The sequence below is a fragment of the Atractosteus spatula genome, chromosome 7 (assembly GCF_055471065.1).
Source record: "Atractosteus spatula isolate fAtrSpa1 chromosome 7, fAtrSpa1.hap1, whole genome shotgun sequence".
Taxonomy (NCBI): Eukaryota; Metazoa; Chordata; class Actinopteri; order Semionotiformes; family Lepisosteidae; genus Atractosteus; species Atractosteus spatula.
The window spans coordinates 1,083,465-1,106,946 of record NC_142712.1 but is presented as its reverse complement, the minus strand read 5'-3'; the positions used below and the strand labels follow the sequence as shown (position 1 = coordinate 1,106,946).

Sequence of the window (23,482 nt, the reverse complement as noted above, 5' to 3'; positions counted from 1 at the left end):
ATTAGAAGTACAGGGATGCCAATGATATGCAATACAAACAACAGGACAATTTCTCAAAAGGAATAATGAAAGCACAAAGCACTCCAATGAGAGTCACACATGCTCCATTTTATCAGATATAAGATGGATACACTTCAGATATTTTCCATTTTATGTGCTTCTTAAAGTTCCACATAATACAGTGCCTTCCTATGTATCTGTAGAAGCAGAATTATCTCTATAAAAAACGAACAATCATGAACAGATCCAATTGCACATACAGATACAGAATTTTCACGGAACATTTATCTCTAGCTGAAGTGCAGTGAGGTTCAGTGGATATCTTCATGTCTTTCAAGGTCACTGCATTGCAGATCATATACATTACTGGAATCCTCCTTTCTTACGCCACATACTGTAGTGCCAGAAGGTACAGACTGTGGCCGGGCACAAGGCTGGGGTTCTCAAAGAAGCCTTACATAGCGCAGGGCTTTGTACAGGTGCTTGTGTTATTTACAGAGACCTGCCTGTGAGCACACCACCCTTCCCTCTCTGCCTCACCTAAAGACGCTGCGCTGGTGAGCTACCTCTATTTCTCTCTCTCCACTTCTCCTGGTGGAATCAACCTGAACCTGTTCCGAGCGCATTTAAGACGTGAACAAATCCACCTGCTTGTCTCCGGCCCTCAGCTCCAGCGACCGTGTGCACAGACGCTGTGTGAGGAGGGCATAACGGAGCTGAGCTGCACAGGAACATGTGTCTGCGAACCCTAGAGGTGGGCATCACGCTGCTCATGCCAACTGGTCGCCCAGCGCCGTCAGCTCCTGGAAGGGCAGCTTCTGTCCACAGTCTGAAGCCTGGGCTGTCTCCTGGCCGCTGGCACAGATTCTTCTGTATGTAAAGCATTCATTAAATGGACCGTGAACCTGGGAATTCAACCGGAGTGAATTCAATAACTGCTAATAACAATGTCCTGGGCAATTAAAATAGCAGGGAATACTTTTAAAACCAGTGTCCTTCTCTTTCTGCAAAACCGAGTCCAGGAGTGAAGCAGCAGTGGGCTCCCCTGGCGAGGGTCCTGTGCAGCAGCTCCGTGAAAAACGCCTGCTCAGAGGTTGTTCTGGAAGACAATGCACTTCCCTTAGGAAAAAAGCTTGGAAAACTCCCCATTAAATGAAAATTAATCTTCCTTCACGTACACTAAATCACAGACTGGTGTAACCATTCAGCTCCGAAACATTAAAATATCTCTAACGATAGTTTTAAAAATTTCCTGCCTGTCCTTAATTTAATTAACTTTCTCCCACACTGAGTATTTTATTGTAGCTTAACTAACTCACAGAGAAAAAATAAAAATGTTTTTGTACAGTCCTTTTATTGTTCGTATTAAAACCAGCAACACTGAGCTGCTGTTTCCTCAGTCTGACCTGTGACAGGGAGAGAACGCAGAGGCAGGCTCACAGCACACAGTCATGGAGCAGAGCTGCCATACTCCACTCACAGGCTCGCTTCAGCTTAAGGGCAGTTTTCAAATCGCGCCCGGTCAGAAAGCGCACTGGTGGACATGGTGTCCTCAGGACACCCTATATCTAACCCAAGCAGTACTGTAAGTTAATGTCGTGCTGTCCCCAGAAAAAAACATCATATTAAGAATTTTGCGTTTGTGTTAAAACTTCTAAACAAATGGGAAGAAACCGTTGCTTCTCCTCTCTGCTCTGATGGGTCGGTGACGTACAGGGCACGCGCCCGAGCTCAGTGTACCTTCATCTGCTGGTAGACCCAGTCCAGGAAGGCGGTGACATTGCCGTACACCCCTGGCTTGTTCCTCAGAGCACAGCCGTATCCCCAGCTAGTGTCTCCCAGCAGCCACCACAGAGAGTCCACCTCAGCCACCAGGGGGCCGCCGCTGTCTCCCTGGGGGACACAGAGTCAGAATTAGACTTCCACCCCCTGCCCAGTGTGGGGTCACCCAAACACAGAGGGGACAGTGAAACCCCACCTGGCTTCTTCACGTTTGTGTGTGACAAGAGCACATTACAGCAGGGTGGTCAACATCCTTTCCTGAAGGGAAACAGGCTACAGGTTTTACAGATCTACATTCACTGTCCACACACTTAGCACAGGTTGTCCCTGTTACCTGGCAGGAGTCCACTCCGCCCTGCAGACTCCCAGCACAGATCATGGTGTTGGTTATCAGCCCAGCGTACACTGTGCGCTTGTTACACACCGCCCTGTCAATCAGCGAGACCTGTGCTTTCATCAGAGTCTCAGAAGAGGATCCTAAAATAAAAAAGAAATCTTTGGACTCCACACCTGCTCCAGTTACTCTGTGTAACTACTACATTTAAACACTTTCCTATCAATCTATTGATAAATCTCCAATTTATTGGAAGTGTTTAATCTTACTGCTTTTCCCAATGGTTCGGTAACAACAGTACTACAGCAAATTGCAACAGGTTGAGGAAAACGGTAAACATGAACAGCAAAGTGATCATGGTAGATCAGATCTAGCTGACTATCACTACTCCCCATCTGGAAAACGCCTCTCTATCCCCACTTGTAACTGTAATAGGCTTAGAAGATAATTCATCCACTCTGTAATCTTGTTCTCAAAAATAACTCTCTTGTCTCCTGGCTGTGTTCTGCCATTTCACCAATTTCTCCCTAGGGAAGATAAAGCTTTAATTCAATTGAATTCTGCACATTACTATCTATAACTATAATATTAACACTATATTCTGGTTTCTAGTGACTGTGTTGTAGTGTAGTGATATTACACCATGACTAGAGGTTAAATGTGAAGCCCCAAGATAATTTCAGTTTTGGTCTTCAAAAGCTACAGTCAGTAGAGTCATCTGTGCTACACAGGTTAGATACCATCGTACCTCCATCCCGCGTTGCTCCCCAGCCTGATATCCAGCATTTCTGATTTGGATAGATGTTAAGACCCACATTAGGCAAACACACAGGCATTACTGTGCCTGCAAGCAGAGAAAAGGAAACAGTCATTTCACTTTCCTGATACACTTGGGCAGTGTTTTCCCTGACACCTCCACAGAGCAGAATCCATCTGGCTTCTTCATACAGGTGATAATTCCTATCAGCAGTGCCACCTTGTCTGCGTTGGGCTCAGGAACCCAGCCTCCCTTATGAACATTAACCTTCTAGGTAATATCATACGCTTACAATGGTTGTATCATAGTTTTGCCATGATTGCTAAGGTTGCTGCTGGAAGAGGTGTTAGTGGGGCCAGCAGGGGGTGCTCACCCTGTGGTCCATGTGGGTCCTAATGCCCCAGTATAGTGACGGGGACACTCTACTGTAAACAGGCGCCGTCCTTCGGATGAGACGTAAAACTGATGTCCTGAATCACTGTGGTCAGTAAAACATCCCAGGGCGTTTCTCGAAAAGAGTAGGGGGTGTAACCCCGGCGTCCTGGCCAAATTTCCCATTGGCCCTTACTGATCATGGCCTCCTAATAATCCCCATCTCTGAACTGGCTTTATCACTCTGCTCTCCTCGCCACTAATAGCTGGTGTGTGGAGAGCGTACTGTTGCACTATGGCTGCCGTCGCATCATTCAGGTGGGGCTGCACACTGGTGGTGGTGGAGGGGATCCCCATTACCTGTAAAGTGCTTTGAGTGGAGTGTCCAGAAAAGCGCTATATAAGTGTAAGCAATTATTAAATTATTATTAATTATTTCCCATGGTTTTCTAATGCCTTTGTGGGACTTCAATGGAGCATGGAAATACCATGGTGGAATACAATAAACTTTCCTGTTTAACATTTGTCATGGTATCTCCATGGGCCAGTGCAGGCATGTCGAGAAGAAGAAATAAGAAATCAAAACCAATGTGAATACCGCTGTGGATCCCTGATACACGTGCTCAAGGTTTTCCTTGTGCTTTCAAATAAGAGCTCCCCCTGCCCAGGAATCGAAACTGAAAGTGGCGAGCTCTGGAGCTCTGTCCGGACAGGCCCGCACCCTCGGGAGGGGGGCTGTGCGGGACCCAGAGTGGCGCGGCGCTAGCAGGAGGGCGAGGGAAACAGGGAATGTGAGAAATTGAGAAATGAGCGTGACAGAGAAAAATGGAGTCTCCACCCCAGAAAACAAAACATGATCGTGCAAGAGACCTCTGACCTCTCCTAATGCGCCCCTGGCAATATCACAGTAATATCACATGATGGCAGCCCAGCATTCCTCTCGTATCACAGCCCCGCTCACCCAGGTGCCACTGAAGCACCTGGCCTGTTAGACGACATGAATCTACCAATCGGACACACGCCCTCGGGGTGACAGCATAAGCTACCCAGGGGACCCTGACTCTTCTCGTCTCAGTTGTGTTTAGCAGGTTGTGTTTAAATGACACACTATATCTGCCGTTTGCTTATTCAACCCTTTTCCTCCTGATTGTAACCAGTGGAAAACACCTGGCAAAACTGGTCTATGAAATTTACTTTATTTTGTTGCTTCCTTATTTTGTACTCTAAGGAAACTGAAAGTACAGATAAGGGGTGAATACTCAACTTGGGTGTATCAATAAGTGGAGGACCACAGGGACCACAGCTCTTCTTAATTAATACCAATCATCTAGATTCTGCTACAGTTAGTCAACTAGTCAAATCTGCAAATGAGGTCAAGTGAGGAAAATTAGAAAACACCAAATATTTAAAAGAAATAATTCTTGAAGACTTACACAATATTCAGTAGATTAAATTCAACGCAGACGACTGCATTGTATTACAATGTAGGCAGCGAAAATGTAAACTACAAATGGAAGTTGGGAGATACCAAACCTGAAAAAGGTGTTTATATGAACAACTATTTTTTAGCCTTCAGAAATTGTGTGGTATCAATTAAACATATATGAAAAAGAAACTTTAATAACAAGGTTGTGTCACAATTGTAGAATGCATTAGTGAACCCACATTTAGAATATCTGGTCAACATGCTACAAGAAATAGCTGCATTTGATCGAGTTTTCAAGCAGGTCTTTTCTCATTTGCAATCTTTTGAGTACTCTTACTGCATGTTCACAGAACCATGCCACTGCCTCCTCTACCACACTCACGGAGATGTAATGAATGCAAACCATAGAATACTCTTCAGAAGCTTATGCATACCGAATTTCTGTTACCACAGTCATTCCTGGCACGCCAATGACTGGTTAAAATAAGCTTGATCCACTTGCCTGAGAGCTGCAGGGGGGTGTGCAGCTTCATCAGGGCTACGTCGTTGTTCTTCGTGTTGGTGTCGTAGCTGTTGGAGATGATGTGGGACACGGTGTACTGGGGAGCCCTTCTCGTCGCAGACAGGGTGAGCACCCCGGCAGAGACGGTCCAGTCCCTGGGGCTGGAGTACCTGCAGGGCAGGAGGACAGACAGCGCTGAGACCCGGGCCGCTGCGCACGGCGGCCTCTCTGCTCCCCAGGAGAGCCTTACTTCTCCACGCAGTGCGCGGCGGTGAGGATCCAGTCCGGCGTTATGATGGAGCCGCCGCAGACGTGCGAGTTCCGGACCTGGAGGCTGACCTGCCAGGGCCACTCCCCCGGGCTGGCCTCTTCCCCCCCGACGATCCGCGCAGAGGGGCCCCTCCTTGCTCCACAGGCTGGGGGCCGACAGACAGGTCACCATGAGCGCCGCCCTGGAGAATCTGGCTTTCCACACGCGGCTGGGGACAACCGAGCCCCGAGAGAAGAGCAACTGGGGTTTGCGTCAGTTCAAGCAGCCGGCTCTACAGCACACGTGCCCAGAACACAGCGGAGGGTTAAACTCTCTGTGCACCATGTTCAGCAAAACACCAGCTGCAGCATCAAGTGTATCTGCTGTTGATAAGACTAGGGGCAGACACAAAGAGCGCTTGTTTTAATGATCCCAAAGAACTGTTTTTGTGTAGAAGGCCAATCACAACTACCTGCTTTTAGAAAATACAGATGAAGCTCATTGACGTAGACATCTTATGATTGTCTTAACCAACAGAGATTAAATATGACTGAAGTTTTCCTTTATGAGAGTAAGTAAGTGTATGAAAGGCCAGCTGTAACTTTTCTGGTCAGAACCATCCTCCTAATTGCAAGGAGGGAGCTTCTCTTCAGCTGAATATACACTAAACTCCTCTTCTGCTCGGCAAAAGGTCTCCAGTGGATTTGTACTCTGCAACAGCGATTGCTTACCGATGCACCTCAGTGTGACAACTGCGTCGCTGGCGCATGAGTTGCTGTAAGAAAGAAAAGTGCCAATCAGGTTGCCATTTACAGACAGTTTTTGTTCAATAGCATCACACTGGGTTTCTGTAACTGCAGTCAGCCGAGTGCTTTCAGCTTGAAATGATTTTATGACTCGTTTGTCATTGTCAGATTCATGTCCCTCAACTTTAAAGTTCTGAACTACAACATTGGTGGTTCTTACAATCCAATGTAATCTCAGCTCCAAGAATGGGAGCAGGGGGGATATTTCTCTAGTTTTGAAACCCCACTGGAAACTATGTTGTTTTGCTTTGAAGCTTACATTGTGCATCCACAGTGGAGATCATGTTAAGACTATGCCAGCAGACATATCACCCTGCAACTCGCAACTAGCAACCCACTGAAGCTAAGCAGGTGTGAGCCTGGTCAGTACCTGGATGGGAGACCTCCTGGGAAAAACTTAGGTTGCTGCTGGAAGAGGTGTTAGTGGGGCCAGCAGGGGGCGCTCACCCTGTAGTCCATGTGGGTCCTAATGCCCCATTATAGTAACGGGGACACTATACTGTAAACATGTTTACATGAGATGTAAAACCGAGGTCCTGACTCATTAAAAATCCCAGGGTGTTTCTCGAAAAGAGTAGGGGTGTAACCCTGGCGTCCCAGCCAAATTTCCCATTGGCCCTTACCAGTCATGGCCTCCTAATAATCCCCCTCTATGAATTGGCTACATTACTCTGCTCTCCTCCCCACTGATAGCTGATGTGTGGTGAGTGTTCTGGTGCACTATGGCTGCTGTTGCATCATCCAGGTGGATGCTGCACATTGGTGTTGGTGGAGGGGAGTCCCCATTACCTGTGGAGTGTCCAGAAAAGCGCTATATAAGTGTAAGCAATTAAGCAATTAATTAATTAAGACTAGAAATGCACCTAAGAAGAGATAACAATCTGATAAAGTCTTTTTATAATTGAAAGCACTTTGGAGTTCTGTTAAATACAGCTTGTATTTAGAGTAAAATGTGGAAACTGAAAAAAGGAAAAAATAAAATGACTACAATTAAATGTCAGAAATAGTTTTAATAATTTAATGTAGCAATTTAATTAATTACAATGGTTGACTTATTAGTAGTTTATCTAACCTGTGACATTAGGAAAGGAAATACTGCAAAAATGTAGACTTTGTGAAAACGAACTCAGTGGCAGTACTCTTTCATGGTGTACAATAGCAGGTGATAAAAAGAAGACCAACAGGGTGGTGCGTCCATCCATGGTGAATGCAGGTACTGTATCTGAGCATCTGCTACAACTCCTAGAGACCAGCACTGTGAAACACAGCTCTCACTGACCTGCTGGACAGCTGTCTCTGCAGGACTGTACCTGAGCCCAGCCCTGGCACCAGCTTGAAGAAGCCTTGTGAGCCACTACTGTCCTGTTTCAATGCTCCAGAAGAGACATATGTGCGCCTGTGAAAAAAGAAAATAGCAATAAATTCATAAATCAAGGGTTTGCTGCCTGTCTCTTCCTTTATTTCAAAGCCCATGGTACATTTTAAAGACATGACATATGGCCATAGCAGTTTTCAGTCCCCAGTCAAACATTTATTATAATTCTAGACAGCCTGTATAAAGGCGTTCTGATCCCTCCAGTAGAAACTCAGTGTCTCTTACGTGCAAATGTCCACCACAGACAGGAAAGAAAAAGAATTTCAAAGAATCAAGTGACAACTAAGTGATGACTCAAGACTCAAGACTCCAGGTCCAGGATTCATGTCCACAGCTAAACATCAGCTGATATTCCGGAGCTGTGTCTTGGATCGAATAGAAATCCCATGCCAACCTGCTGTATCCTATCTGCTCACAGGCAGCTTTCCCATAGACATCATTCCATCCGTCAGCACACACTGCCTTCCACGACCTGCTCTTAGTTGAATAGGCCTGCAGAAGGAAACTGGAGCCATAGAGCCGCACTACAAAACACACAAACACACACAAGTAGGTAAACGGGATTTGAAGATGAATAACGAAAAGTATAGCTGGTGAAACAGCAATATCCTTTATAACAAACATTCTTAATAATCACATAGGATTTTTAATCTTAAAAAAATCAAAAACACTTTACATAGAGGAGGGTACCCTCTCCTTCCTCCACTGAAGTGCAGCCCCACCGCACAGCACAGCAGATGGACAAATTACTTCACCAATAGAATGAATGGAGAAATACAGGGAGGCCAGATTGCATAATTCCAGAGTGGAATTTCGCCAGGACAGCAGGTTTAACACCTCTTCTCTTACAGAGCCTTGGTATCTTTCAATGAGCAAGTTGTCAGTACGTTAGTCCTCAGTGTAATGTCTAATCTCATGCCACAGTATAGTGGTTTGCCAGGTGCTGCAGATCACTATACTACCGCATTGGCTTAGAAATTCTGATCTAGAGGAAACAGCGCCACCTATTGTTGCATTTACAACAGGTTTTCCTTAACCCTGTGCTTCCCAAAACCCTTCCAGCTTACGGAGCACTTGTAATGTCCCAGACCCTTTGTGCTGCACCAAACGACTTTCAACTAATCAGCCCTTATATTGCAAGAAATCATTTTCACAACGAACTGAAAATTTGAATTAAAATGGCTAAGTTTCCTTTTTGGTCTAGATTTTCAATATGAAATTGGAGCTTGTCAACAGAATGTCTTAATGTTTGCATCAGTGCTACAAAGAGGCAGAAGAAAGTGGAACACGCCAAACGAAATGAAGGAAACGGGAGAAGACGAGGCCACGTGCAGACACAGATGTTCCTTCTTTCCTTTATGCGGTACAACAGTGGGGCAGCTCTTTCCCACAGCAGGGCTCTGAGAAGCAGGCCTGTATGTTCCAGGAGCTGATCTGCAAACAGGACGATTGCGCAGCACCGCAAGCAGGTTCGCAGCTGAAGCAAACACCTGAAGGTTTGCGCACAGAGACCGACAGACACCTACAGCACTGACTTTCATCCTCGCCCCCAGGGCAGTCCCTCACTCCATCACACCACTGAGAGGCGCCGACGCACAGCTGTGACCTCTGGCAGAACAGTCCAAGCACACAGGTAGAAGACACTGGGGAGACAAAGGGAGTGGTCAGCACTGCACAGCTCGTGCACTCCACAGCTCTGTCACCCAGGCAGTGGGTCTGGAGGACACACAGTAGAACAGCGTGTATGAATCTGAGCATCAGGTGAGTATCTAAAGGCAATGCTTTTGAAAAGCATTTTCTTAATGAGTGAAACTTTCTTTAAAGAAAGTCATTCCATTACTGCATATGAAAACTTAATAACAAAGACTTTAGAAGCCAGGTAACCAGGTTCTGCAGGTGATGCAGCATAGCTTTAGATTTTTCATACTTAATTGGTTTGGATTTGTTTCTTTCTACTCATTTCTACTCATTTCCCAGTGCTATAAAACATGGTTTTGCTTGTTTTTTATTCAAGTTAAAGCCCTTTGACTAATTTCTATTATTTTACCTTGTTTCCTCTTAGCAAGAGATAATAAGAACTTAATTTGATAAGAAACCTGAGTCACACACAGGAAAGTGTTCCATTTATTGTTCGAAAACAGACCACGAAACCTGAGTCACGCTCAAGGAAGTGTTCTGTCACTTGTTCCAAGATCGAACAAAGGTCGAAGGCAGCCAAGTGTAGAGAACCCGTGCTACTTACCGAAGTACCAGACAACGGTCCCTGCAGTCGCTAGAACAATTAACACACTGATGATGGATGCCACCAAGCAAAGTCTGTTCCTGACAGCTGAAAGAGAGAAATCTGGAGTGAGCTCATTTTGTTTAAAATAGAAGGAATGCCACAAACGAGAGGAGGCCATCTGGGATTTAGTAATTAATTAACTCAAGGATTTCATCCAGCCTCCTGTTCCTGGTTTTTATAGCACTTCCACATGGTTCCACTGCTGTCCTCTGGATGAGTCTCTGTCGGCTCTGAAGAAGCCTCAGGGCTGTGGAAGTGCTTCTCTTGGTTTTGTGATCACTGGGGGGCTTCAAGCAGAATGTGTCTGTGTGGGGCCTGTTTCCACGTTGTCGCTCCTCCATCGGTAGCTGATTGATTTCTTAGGCTGACCCTGACAAATCCTTCAGACTGACGATTTCTTTCGGGGCGTGTCTACAGCACAGCGCCAGCCCTGCCGGGGGTCACCTGAGGCTGCCCGGGTGCCAGCTGGGGTTACCTGTGTGGCTGTGGGCAGCGGGTGGCTGCCACTGCGTCGAGGAGTAATGGGTGGGGATCGGGCGCGGCGCGTACTGGGGCACGGGGGCTGGGGGGGCCTGCGGGGGGCTGTACGGCGGCAGGGCCCCTCTTGAGGAATAGGGGGGCGGCCTTTCCTGCTCCTGCTGAAACCCACGGTTCGTGTAGCAGAGGCCTGGCGGCTGTAGGGACAGGAGCAAAGACACAGGAATGAGCTGCATGAGAGGCAAGACCCAGGAGAGACGTTCTCCTAATACAGCAGCCTGCAGAGGCAGGAGGTGCCTGTAACACATGATGCCTAACAATACCCGCTTTTTGACAAGAGAAAACATGAGCAGGCTCATTATATCGTGTATATAAGATTCGTGTTTCTTTGGGTAAAGCTTTATTCTTGCTTGTATTTATAGTTTTGGGCTCTGGGATACACAAACTTAAATCCTGCAACTCAAACATCACAAAACCAAAATGCTTCCCTTTACGTGCATATTCCCCCATGATACACAAATGTCCCCAGAAAGCAATAATTACAGTAAGATTAGAAGAGCTGCGTCACCACCCCGCAGCCCCGTCTGCTCAGATCTCAGGAGCTCAGCAGGTGCTGGGATGGGGGAGAAAACCATGCTGGGGCATGTGGTGTGGGTGGACCAGTAGGTGGCGCTCTTCCCTCCAGACCACAGCTCCCAAACCAATGCCAAGGACACTGCGTGGCCAGAGGGGCTTTCCTTCAGATGAGACTTCAAACCAGGGTTCTGACTACTTGTTCATGAAAGATCAAACACTGCTACTCATCTGGGCAGAAGTGTTAACTCGAGCGTCCTGGCTAGATCCCACTCTAGGTTTGAACAATCAGGCCTCTGTTAAGTTCCCCCTTCAACCGATTTCCCACTCCTCTCCCAGACCCGCTGTGCATCTCTCAGGAGGAGCTGCACTGCAGTGTTGGATGCACGTTGACCAGCTTCGGTTGAACAGTACCGTACACATGCAAGAAACATTATTGAAGAAGAGAAAAAACATCTGCGGCCTAGACAATGCCATTATAACACCATCTTCAGGCCTGTGCAGGTCTCTGTCAGTACAGCTCCTTCTCATTTCCTGGTGTATTTATCGAACACTGATGCTGCCGGCCAGTGAATCCCTCCCAGCTAAAGAAGCCCTTGTGGCTTCTCACAGCCTCCATCAACAAACGGCTTATCAGCTCCTTCATCCACTCCTGCATTCTGGTGTATTTGCAGAAGGCAGAGCGTTAGGCTCCTGTCTGGACAAGCTGTGTAGCACCAAGGTAATCATTTCCCATTCGTTCACCTCTAAAAGGAACAACAGGCTACTCTTCCTTTGATGCAGTAATAGGCAGCAAAAATTACCCCCAAAATATTAAGATGAAGCGAATTTAATAACTGTGGAAATAGGAAGTCTTCAATCCAAAACTACAAGATGAATCAGAGAGCACACCTTCCACCTGTGAGCCCCACTTACTGACCTTTCACCCTGCCTTCGTAAGAGCACCCCAGTGTCGCAGACACCCAGACATTCAGAGCAGAAGGGAAAGGAGGAAGGGATTTACCGAACTGGCAGCTGCCATTTCTGTTGGTTGGAAGGCGAAAGTTCCTCTTCACAGGAAATACAAAATAATTTGGGCACTCCGCTAAAAACAGAGAAAAAAACAACCAGAGAAGATGAGGAGAATGACCGATAGTGACTGTCAACGTTGTGACTGCATTTCTACAAAGCACCTGCAGTAATAATAGTTCATTCAGGAAGGTTTCCGCCACTGCAGAGTGAAATCTCACTCAGGTATCTGCCTTTGATTTGCATGTGAAAGTTGGGCATGTCAAAATTCCAGTGTTGCTTCACAGACCTAGACTAAAATATAGTAGAGATGAGCTTTGCACTGTACAGTTATGGGGATAAAAAGATGCGTTTTGCAGTGTATTTTGCATAAACTGTAAATGTATCCATGTAACTCGCAGCTGTAAAGTCACGGGTTTGTGCAGACTTGAACCAGTTCAGCAGTGGTGTTCACACAGCCAGGAGACCATTCACTCTACAGCAACCCTTAACAGACACCAGAGGAAGGCAGTACTTTTTTTGTGGACCATCAAAGAGAGATTTCATTATCATTTATTTAATCTTAAAAAATGCTGAATCCCGAGACGATTCAAAGAACCACTTTCTTCAGGTTTTACATCAAGATCCATCATCTGAAGCGTATTCAAAGCAAATAGGTCTCCATTCAAATGCGTTAGGAAGATCAGCATTAGGCAAGACTTGCACCTTTCTTAAAATGTGTGCTACAACAGAGCACAGGAGTGTGAAAAAGTGTTGAATGATAAAGCTACTGTAGGTCTGTGGAAAGTGGTGTTAACTGGACAGGTTAGCACCTGCGTGTCACCATGGCAGAAGCTGGTGAGACGAGGGATGCCCTGCAGTTAACCTGTTTGTCACACTGAGCTCAGGAGAAAAACAAAAAAGCTTCACCAAGCTCTTGGTAATGTGAGATAACAATCCTCATCACTTCCACCACTGAGACAAGGGGAAGGACTTGCTCCTCTTATCCCAGAACTGATCTGATTTTACAGTCATTTAAGAAAAAACTCACTTCGCTGTGAAATCCTTGAGGCCCGATGTTTAAAACAGTGGTTATTTGGATTTTGAGACGGGACAGACCCGCTCTGCTCCTCCATGCTCTGAGTGGGGCCAATCTCAGTACAGAACACCAGGGAATATAACCAGGCTTCTCACAATGGTGAGAAGAATTAAACACAAACCAATTTTAAAGTGACAGGAGTCCCACTTTTTAAATAAATAGTAAAAAGTATGCAATTGTTTTCTTAAAACTTAATTGAATTCCTGTAATACTGGTGAAATACAATTACTACAGACGTGAACATATATACATCTACTCCAGTACTTGTTTAGTGAAATGTTCTAGTTCTGAGCATTAAAAGTGCCTCTAATCTGAATCGGCTTTAAACACAGACAGACTTCAGAACATCCTGGTTCTGCTGAATGACCCCTCCAGTTGCTGCTCCAGGCTGTTGCCAAGATGCTGACTGACAGCGACTAACCTCATGTTTTTGGTTAAAATTCAAAGTATTTAACATTTATATTAAATTACACGAGAGCCCTGCCAAGCTGAAAGAATGCAGTTTTGGTAATAGTAAAGAAACGATGTAGTGGTGACTTCAAAGTAAAACTGTCATCATATCCTCTACTGAATGTGTTCCCTTAATCCAGGAGCTCCTAATCTTTATCCTGGAAGACCAGTGTGTCCACAGGTTTTTGGTAGCACTGTGTTCCTAACAACTCCATCGGCTCATTATTGTCTTATTTGTGCCAGTTTACCAGCTCCTGTCAGCTCCTCGTGGGCTGATGCTTTCAAGAGACCTGAAAAATCCACAGACAGGCTGACCCTCCAGGAAATTATTGTGAACTAATAACTAAATACAGGTAGTTAAACATGGTCCAATTAAGACATTTATCTTTTTGGGCTTTTTTAATTGCTGACAATATAAAACGAGAGAACAGCTGATTTGGAGACGAAATAGTTTAAACCAAACGGAAAGCCTTTGACAGTTGAGAAGTTCATCGAATACTTTCAGAAATTCACGACTGTTATGTGTAACGAACTGACTTCGTAAGTAAAAACAAAATTCTACAACAACGTTTTATGTACTCACAAAGCATTTTTTTTACCTAATTAAATTTATTTGGTAAAATATTAATTTTGATATTGGATTTATATAGAATGTATATAGCGAGCAGATCAGTGTACAATTGCAAAGTCTATAAGTTTTCTGGCTAACAAATCCTGCATAAATCATTATCAATGGAAAACTGTTGGGTTACATAAACAGTGTGCCAATAAATAAATACATATATATATGTTTATAATGAATTAATACCTTTGCACTGTATAGCGAACCATTAGTCTGCATTAGCAATATTTTTAGAAATAAAAAATGTTTAAAAGAGGGTAGATCTAGGGCAGACTTTCACTGAATCTTGTGTCTAGATCCTTATCAATCCGATTTCATTAGAATATCGGCGAGACTGTTAACTTAATTCATTAAGACACTCAAGTCTTAATTAAAGCCCATTAATTAAGGTAACAGGGCATCCCTCTATTTTAATAACTCGATCGAATAATCGATAAATCGACCTAGAAAGAAAGAAGAAACAAACATTCGTGTATGTACGAGTGGGGAGCTGTGTCAGCGTGCATTGGCTACAAAAGGACAAGTAAATGTTAATTCCACGCACGAAAATGAGAAGGATAAACATCGTTTCGGCTGTGGAAACATTGTAGCTGTGTGGTACCTTCGTCACACGCCCGAAGAAGGCTTTACAGTCGGAAATTTACGTTTATTCTTTTCATTTTTCCTTAACGTATTTTAACGGTAACTATTTTAAATACGTGCATGTACACTTTTCCCACATTATTTCTTGATTAAAATCGTTGTAAACGTTTGGAGAGGAAAGACAGGCTCTTACCTCGGTGCGCTCCCTCTTCGGTCTACCTGTGACGAGCCGCTGCTCCTTAAGCCATTTCTGAACTTTTAATTTAGCATGAGGCCGCCTGTTGCGATGGCAGTCGGACAAACAGGCCACTCCTTTGCTTGGACAGCCAGGTAAACTTTAACACCCGCTATCAAACATTATTTAAAGCAGCCCCGCTGAGAAAGCTGTCGAAACAGGCGATAAGGGTGTTTCTTTGCCGTGCCTTTTCCAGCTCCACACGAAATCTGAGCGTTTCTAACGGATTTCCTTAAATTAAAGCCCGTTAAATCAAATAACGTTTTGTCAGCTGTCCTTCGTCTCAGCTTCTTTTAAGGCTTCCTGTATCAATACACCTACTGTCTCAATTTTATAACGTTTTTTAGACGAAACAATTTTTAAAAAATTGGACAGGCATTCATTTAATGTGTATACTTTAAAGCAGGAATGTACAGTAATGTGATCTAATTGCAGTGCAAAAATATCATTAAAACAATCCGTAAAAATGTGAAAACATTCTTTCACAGTCGAGTTTTTTTGCAAAGCACATCTTGTTTCAACTTTAAATTGAATTACGAAACAATTCCGTATTTTATCTGCTATCAAAATCCCTATTGTGATATCCTGCTAAAAATAGGGATAAGGTTTATCCCGGAACAAGTAAATGCGCAAGCAAGTCACAGATCGGCCTCCAGTAAAAATTCCTGTGAGGTAACCTTTGTTAATAACTTACTCTTGCTGCGACAGTAATTCAGCTAATGACTCAGGTGATATATGGGAGTTAAATTTCAGCAGGTTACAGACTACCAGAGATATGTTTTTGAACACACGAGAAGAGAAGACTGAACTAACTGCACGATATAGTAAATACACATACATCTTGTTGGCCATTAGCTCATCTGAGTGGAAACGTTGTCATTCTTAGTAATTCCAGCTCCTGACGATGACGGGAAACATTAATGTTTTTAGATGTGCTTTTTAGCCTTTTTTGTCATGTTGAGTTGAGGAAGGATCCTCATTTGCTGGAGAAAAAGAATCCCTTTAGTAATTTTTCTAGTGCAAAATAGGACATGATATTGAACTTTGAACAAATGAAACAATTATGTGCTTTGCAGAACACATTACATTTAAAGTTCAGTTTCAGGTAACTTTAAAGGCACACTGGGAGGCACCCAGTAAAACGAATACCACATTGTGTTACAGCCCAGTAAGTTGTGTCGGACTTGTCCACCGTACCAGTGAGGACTGGGATTTCCTCGTCTCCTTGGCCTTGCAGTGGGCACTGCTGGACAGCACCACAGCCCTATGGGAGAGTGGCCGCCCACAGAAACACCACCGAGCTGAACTGCAAGTGGACCTATTATTAGCTTTTTTCCCTGATTATGTCCCAGTGTGAAGGTTGATCAAAAACATAGCTGTTCCCGACTTAGTATTCTGTACCTGCAAGTGAAAAGATACCCAACTGTAACCTGTGCGAGCCTGCTGTCCAGATCAGCTTCCACCTCTTCTCGAGAATAACAACCATAAAGAGAGGAGGAAGCTTCTTCCCCAGAGGGAAGGAACACCAGTCTTCGCACACCAGAGTCCTGCACCTTTTACAGGAAGTTTTCCACCAGCTCAGTATCCGATAATTAGCAGTAGGCATGCGTCTGGATCCAGTGTCCAGCCAGGGAGACGAGTTGCTCTCTGGGGGAGGGGGATCAGGCAGAGTGTCTAGCCGGGGGGGCGGAGATGCTCTCGGGGGGTGGGGCGTTGGCAGCAGTGACTGGCCGTGGGCGGAGATGCCTGGGGGGGGGCGTTGGTCAGGGGTGCAGCTGCTCTTGGGGGTGGGGCGTCGGGCGGGGGGTCCCATCAGACCCAGGCCTGCCAGCCAGGGAAGAGGCGGCTCAGGTTCTTGGGGTCCATGGCCTGCTGGATGAGGAGGTTGACCTGGCCGTCCACGCTGAGCACCGCGCCCTCCTCCACCCCTTTCAGCTTCTCCTGCAGTCGCAGCAGGACCCGCTCTGCCACCTTGTTGAAGCTCTGCGTGTCGCTGCAGAGGAGACAGGCCCGGGTTCAAGTTAGCACCCACTGCAGCATATCGGGGACTGGACAGGAGTCACAGTGGCAGCTTCTACCTCTCTAACTGGTCACCAGAGCTGACCCTGGACTGAAACTCTGCCCACAAATTGAGTTTCAAAACCACATGACTGGAAACCCAACAACGCCCTGCATACTCATGTAAATGAATTACAAACCTTCCAGGAACAGGATAGGATAATCATTAATTATTGTATCACACTCAACTTTTTAATTATTATTCCACAAACTGGCTGGTGTTTAAAAGAAAGACTTGCTTTCTTCCCGAGGAAAGCTGTAAATTGAAAACAAAAACAGAGCTGTGACCTACTCCTTTTATTCTCTGACTATAAAATAAAATGGTAGTGCAAATTATTTCAAGGTGCAGAAACATTGGCTTTCAGCTGTCCACTGCAAGACCCATTTGTGACCCCGGCTAGGCGCCTCAGGGATCCCCAGGGGCACAGGATGGGAGCTACAGGACTTTCTTTGCAGTGCTTGATGTGGTGGCACTGCGTGGAGCAGAGCGCACAACTCCAGTCCCACAGGGCTAGAAGGTGTCTGGTTTTTCTTCCTCCTGAATTACATAGTACAGCTCATTACTTGCTTGACTGGACAAGCTGAAGCCTTTCCTTGCTCTGTTGAAGCTGGAGATTGAACGAGACCTCGAGGGCTGGAGTTGGGGAGTTCTGCCCCACTGTGGCCTGTACCTGGACTTGCGGTGAGACTCCAGCTCCTCCCCTCCCAGCGTGGAGTTGAGGGTGGCGTTCAGCTCGGTCTGCTCCTCCAGCTGCTGCTGCAGGTAGAAGGCCTTCAGAGGGCTCATGGTCCAGTCAAACAGAGGGTCATACAACAGCACCTGCACACAGACACCAGCGGTTAACCGCAGGGAGAAGACAGCGGCCTTGAGCAGCACCTGCGGGCAGAGACCTCAGCACTAACTGGCACATTGCTTTGGAAAGCACTCAGCAATGATCAACCCCCTCCGACACCAGGCACTGAAGAGCGAGGTGCCCACACGCACAAGATCCACAGACGAAAGGGAAGAGACAAGGTTTTGATGTGAAAGCTACAATAAAAAGAACTCAACACCTTGGACTCCATGCAGTGAGTTGACGTGTATTCTTCACAGAGAAACATACCTCAACTATTGTGAGTAAAGCTTCTTGAGAGCTCCTCATAACCTCCATTGTCTTTTCACAGCACCTAAAGGCGAAGGAAAAAGTAAACAATCAGCCTTTACACTAAAATGGCCTCTGAGTCTAAGCCTATGAATAGCAAAGCACCTGAGACAACATTTTAAAACAATGTTGTCATGGTGAGGTTATCAGTGCTTCCTCAGTGCCAGAGAGACTCCCCACACAGGTGTGCTAATAAGATTAAGAAGAAGAATCCTTACACTTATATAGTGCTTTTCTGGACACTCCACTCAAAGCGCTTTACAGGTAAAGGGGACTCCCCTCCACCACCACCAGTATAGCCCCAGCTGGATGATGTGAAAGCAGCCATAGTGCTCCAGTGCACTCCCCACACACCAGCTCTCAGTGGGGAGGAGAGCAGAGTAATGAAGCCAGTTCAGAGATAGGGATTATTAGGAGGCCCTGACTGAAAAGGCCAGGACACTGGGACAAGACCCCTAGTCTTTTTCAGAAGTGTGCTGGAATTTCTACCGACCACAGAGAGTCGGGGCCTCGGTTTTGTGTCTCATCCGAAGGACAGAAGATTAGAGGTTAACAGAGAGAACACGCTCCCACCTCCTGAAGACCCCCTCCACTCCAGTGATCCCCATCCCGTCCACTATGTCCCGGGTCAGCCGGAAGGGTACGGTCTCCGGCGTGGGCAGAATCTTCCCCTGCTCAAACGCTACGCCTGAGGAGAGATGCAGGGAGCAAGCAGAGAGAAGAAGCATATCTGGAAATTTTGTCCAATTTATGATGTGAATTGGAGGTTTTACAAGTTACGGTGTACATTTTACTTTTATTGTGGTTTGAAATGCACTCATCAATGCGGATTCTGTTTAACCCTGAAATATAAAAGTAGCGTAGCAGTTCTCCTGCACACACAACAGTATGAAACCCTCTTTGTTGTGGATTTTCAAAGATGGTTGAACAGAAGAAGTTTATCTGACCACAAGGCTTACAAGTAGTGCTTTACTGAGCGTCTTTCCTCACAGGAAGTCCAGGAGATCACACCATATGTCTAAGATTTGCAGCGTGATGAAACAAAGTCAAGAATAGTTCCTGCAATGGTGATGACTATTTCTGCATATACTTAAAAACAAGCACATAAGACACTGCATCTGTTCTACTTTCTACCTGAGAACATTAAAGTCCAAGACACAACTGAACTACAAAACCACAGCAGCAGATTAAAAACGGTTTCACCCACCTAAATCGATGTGCACCAGCTCTGCTGTCTGTTCGTCAATCAAAATGTTTTGGATGTGCCTGTCCCCCAGCCCAACAATGTAGCCCACTGCGAAGAGAGCATACAGTAGCTCTTCTCAGGAATCGAGAACACAGACGGTGTTACGCACGCAACAGAAGAGTAAACGACAAGATCAGGGAAGACAGCAGTGAGAGCTTCCTATACTAATGGAAATAAAATAAACAAAACCATGAATTGGGGGCTGGTGAGAAAGCCATCGGTATGACACTAAATGGAAAAGAGACGCTCCATGAATGGAAGCACATTGCTGTGATCTCATGCAGCTCTGCAGACATGGCCTGACACGCAGGGGAACAGCGGAGGTGAGCCCCCCAGTCCTGGAGAGCAGGCGGGCGGAGAGAGCGGCTCACCGATGGAGGACGTGGCCACGCTGTGGGTGTACGCCAGCCGCCTCTCCAGCCACACCGCCGGGTCCAGGAACCGCTCCATGCAGAAGTACCGGAACACTGGGCGGAAGTTCTGGCACACCTCCAGGAAGACCCGCAGCCTGCCGTCGAACCCAAACTTCTGCGCCTCCTGCAGGGGACGAGTCACAGAGCCACAGCTCAGCACAGACATGGGGCTTCTCCAAGCTCCATGCCAGTCTGATCCCAGTTCGGTTTCCCACTGGGACAGCTGTGACTGGTGCTGAAAGTGCTGGGTTGAACCTGTCTGGACCCCTTAGGATTTCACATTCTGGAATCCAGTTCGTTTCTAGCCTGAAGAGGTTTAGTTTCTTTAACCTGTCTGTATATGGGTGCAATATTCTATCTGGGATAAAACAACCAAAACTGAAAACAAGATTCTAAATGACGAGTCTTACTTGTGTATTGCAGTGCTGGAGTATAACGTCCCTGGATCTAAATTGAACACTTTTTGCTCTACACACAAGACTCACTATGGGAAACATTAAAGAAACGCTCTGATCTTTTCTCCTCGTTGCCTTCAGGAAGCAGCTCGGAGGCTCGATCACTCGTGCCAGCATTTGGCTCGGCCGACACTGCTGGTGCTATGGAAATGAGAGACTCGCTCAGCCTCCCCGAGCAGAGCACTCGTCCCCGGGAATCCTCCTGAAACCTACATTCATCTTTCTCCGGCAGGCCATGCTGCTCCAGTCATTGGGTCTGAACCTCTTATGGGCGCCCTTCGAGGCGTCGACCAGGAAATCTCCGAGCGGCATGGTGCCCGAGCACCACTCCAGGACCCCGCTGCGCTGGGAGAACGGCACCACCTGGGGAGAGGAACACCACTGAGAGAAGTGTGGGGATCCCTCCGGAGCGCAGCCCTCTTCCCCGAGCAGGCCGCGCCGCAGACAGGGCCGACCCGAGCTCATTACACCGATGGTAAACACTGACCCATCCTCTGCAGCGAACGTGGGAGGCATCATCACACTTGCTCTCAGACTTGAGTCAGCGAGACTGAGGAAGTAACTGGCATCACTTAACAATATGGATGTGAAAAACAGAGAAATAAAAGTGTCCCAAGAGATGAGTGACGCAATCGAATCTAGATGTGCTCTGCAGCACCACAAACAGCTCGTCAGATGTGTGTCATGAATACGAATAGAACATGTGACTCGATGCAACAGCACTGTACCAAAGAACCCTGCTGCCCCACCCTTATCAGGAAAATTCAGCTAGGAGTTTTACACTCGAAGAGGTGGTACAGCGTCATGACTCATGTTGCTAAATCTTTTTAAAACACAAGCGTGGATCCAGCGATCAGGGCAGGAGGTCTGTACCTTGTACCGACGGACTGTTAGCTTCCTCTTGCGTGTCTCTGAGTTGCGCTGCAGAAGCACGTTGCACATGTGGAACACCTGCTGCATGACAGCGTCCTGGCGCAGATCGTCCTGGCCCTGGCCGGGGAGAGATGAAGGCCAGCTGTGAGCGGGGGTTTCGAACGTTCTGCAGCACAGACACACTGCACCACTGCAGCACAGGCACAGGGGCCAGTCTTTACAAAATGCCACAGCCTCCAGGAGATGTGACATGACCAGAATTCCAGACAGCCTCTCACGGTTCTTTAACGTCATGACAGCTGAGTCTGTCACTAGGGAGAGGATTATACCATTAATGCTAAAATGAACAAATAAAAGCTACCGTAACTGAAATCAGCACCCTGAAAGATATTTGTCAAAATCTACAACTTCACTGAGCTCTTTTCATGTTAGAAAAACCCAGTTTGAAGCTCATGTAGCAATAGCTTTCTTACAGACCTACCACAGAAAGATTTTTATGTAATTTAGAAAGTTACTACTAAGCCGTACTATTAAGAAATAATTATTATGGTCATATTTAAACTAGACTTTTTATACATAAACATCCTTAAAAAGACAGGTCCTAAGTCCTGAAACCTGCTGAATCAGGGTTACCAAAGCACCTATAAATATGGTGAACAATACAGTAAAAGTATTTTTCTTTCCTGAAGCTGGACATTTTTAAGGAAGTAAAAGAGAAAGGAAAATAAGCAAACTCAAGACCAGTATAGAACCAGAAAAGCTGTAAAAAAAGAGCTAATGAACTGATGCCTGACTCATGCTCTTGACTTCTGAGGAACTCCTTTGTGAGGTAGATTTAACAACTGAAGGCTTTCGGCACATTTGCAAAACACTCTGTTAATAATTAACACCAGAATCAGCCCAGCTCCGACGGGATGAACAAGCTGAACACACCACTCAGCTTCTCCTCCTCCTCGTCAATTCAAATTCCAATAACAAAGGGGTGTCAGTGGTTTGACTGATGAATCAGTGCTGCCGAAGCAGAGAACAGCAAAATAGCAGAACATTTACAGACTCGGTCACTCCCTCCACAGGCGGAGAACCGAATCCCAGCATCCCCGCGCCGTGGGCTGTGCGGGCTCCCGTCACTCAGCGCTGCAGGTGCCCGGAGTGATGCACAGAGCTGCAGCACCCAACACCTCTGCTGGAGAATCACTTGAAACACTTGAGCTTTGCATCTGTTGCAAAGGGCGGAGTGCACAGGGGTTGGCATGGGTTTAGCCGAGTCAGGAGACGTCAGCTGAAGCCTGAACCACTACTCTAACCACTAGGCTCTGAAGTATTGGAGTTGGCGCAGAACTGTCCAGAACCGCAATATCCGGTAGAACTTGAGATAGATCTCCGGGGGAATGACCTTGACAAGCTGGCGCCGGTCTCTCCCGTCCGAGCCCTCGCAGTCCACGATCTTGGGGAGATTGACCCCCCCTGCCAGGTGAAACCGAGGCCGGAAGGAGCGGATGGTCACCAGGTCTTCGTATCGGCCAGACGGGTCCACCTGCGGGCACAAACGCGCCGCATCAGAGCCGCCCGGGGCAGGGAGCAGGGCTGAGGTCAGTGGAAGAGGAACGGGCTGAGGTCTGTGCTCTGTGGAGACGTTCAGACAGGACAGGAATACAGCCAGAGCCCTCCTCCCACCTGAGTGCAGAGTCCTGCAGCGCGGCCCCAGCTCACTGTCTGCATGTGCTCACAGGCTGGGGCCCTGCTGTAACCCAGCCTGGCTTACTGGCTTACCTTCATCTCCACTGTGGGAATAACAACATCTTCCAGGTCCTTTATCCGGGTAATGGGCTGGTCTGCAGGGATCTGAATGCCTGCAGTATAGTTAGGAAGTCATGATGAGTCGGTTTGTGAAGGCACTGCGTAAGACAGTATGCTGTTCTGATCAGAGCCAGCCAGCAGCTGGTGATAACTTACTCTTCTCATTTTTGTACCGAGAGGCGTCCATGTAGGCTAAAGAAATGTAGGCGTCACACAGTGTCTCAATCCCTTTGATCATCCGCGCTCTCCGTTTCCTTACAACATCGATGACCTTCAGCGCGACTGCGGACCGTTCCTGCCACATTAAAATTGAAGGGTGTGAAAACCTCATTCAGCCACAATATACTTCACTGCAAATTCCTGAATTCTATGTTTAAATAACAGTGTCAGTTTCATAACCAGGTGGAGCCCACCTTGTCCAGCTGTGAGGTCTGTCGGGGGGTGCTCTTGGATATCCTCTTGCTTTTTGACGTCTCGGACTGGGAGAAGGACTCGTCCTTGTCGGCGTTGACCAGCGCCAGGATGATGAAGACGGTGTGGTGTGGGTGGTCCAGGCAGACCCGGCTGATCAGCTGGCTCGGCCGA

The 23,482-nt window shown here is 46.6% G+C and overlaps 2 protein-coding genes across 5 annotated transcripts in view; both read right to left on the bottom strand.

The window, feature by feature from the left end:
• Positions 1–84: 84 nt before the first annotated feature.
• tmprss2 (transmembrane serine protease 2) lies at positions 85–15,284 on the bottom strand. The gene is made up of 14 exons (XM_088920598.1): positions 14,872–15,284; positions 11,942–12,022; positions 10,364–10,562; positions 9,847–9,933; positions 9,131–9,247; positions 7,999–8,128; positions 7,509–7,625; positions 6,155–6,198; positions 5,424–5,589; positions 5,174–5,343; positions 2,865–2,960; positions 2,117–2,259; positions 1,741–1,893; positions 85–1,099 (listed from the first exon to the last, which is right to left on the bottom strand). Exons 2-14 carry the CDS (start codon positions 11,957–11,959, stop codon positions 1,088–1,090), a joined length of 1,452 nt encoding a protein of 483 aa, XP_088776724.1. The 5' UTR covers positions 11,960–12,022; positions 14,872–15,284; the 3' UTR covers positions 85–1,087.
• Position 15,285: 1 nt separating this feature from the next.
• atm (ATM serine/threonine kinase) overlaps positions 15,286–23,482 on the bottom strand; it is a 36,242-nt gene continuing 28,045 nt past the window's right edge. For 3 of the 4 annotated variants that reach the window (XM_088920593.1, XM_088920595.1, XM_088920594.1), the window contains exons 52-63: positions 23,311–23,469; positions 23,054–23,192; positions 22,871–22,950; positions 22,494–22,634; positions 21,101–21,217; positions 20,441–20,590; positions 19,731–19,896; positions 19,321–19,407; positions 18,687–18,801; positions 18,075–18,138; positions 17,643–17,791; positions 15,286–16,906 (exon numbers count right to left, since the gene is read on the bottom strand). In XM_088920593.1, coding sequence (XP_088776719.1) covers positions 16,726–16,906; positions 17,643–17,791; positions 18,075–18,138; positions 18,687–18,801; positions 19,321–19,407; positions 19,731–19,896; positions 20,441–20,590; positions 21,101–21,217; positions 22,494–22,634; positions 22,871–22,950; positions 23,054–23,192; positions 23,311–23,469 — 1,548 coding nt within the window. In that variant the 3' untranslated portion in view covers positions 15,286–16,725. Of the gene's footprint in view, positions 16,907–17,642; positions 17,792–18,074; positions 18,139–18,686; positions 18,802–19,320; positions 19,408–19,730; positions 19,897–20,440; positions 20,591–21,100; positions 21,218–22,493; positions 22,635–22,671; positions 22,724–22,870; positions 22,951–23,053; positions 23,193–23,310; positions 23,470–23,482 lie in introns of those variants that run through there. The other variant, XM_088920596.1, reaches the window with a different exon arrangement.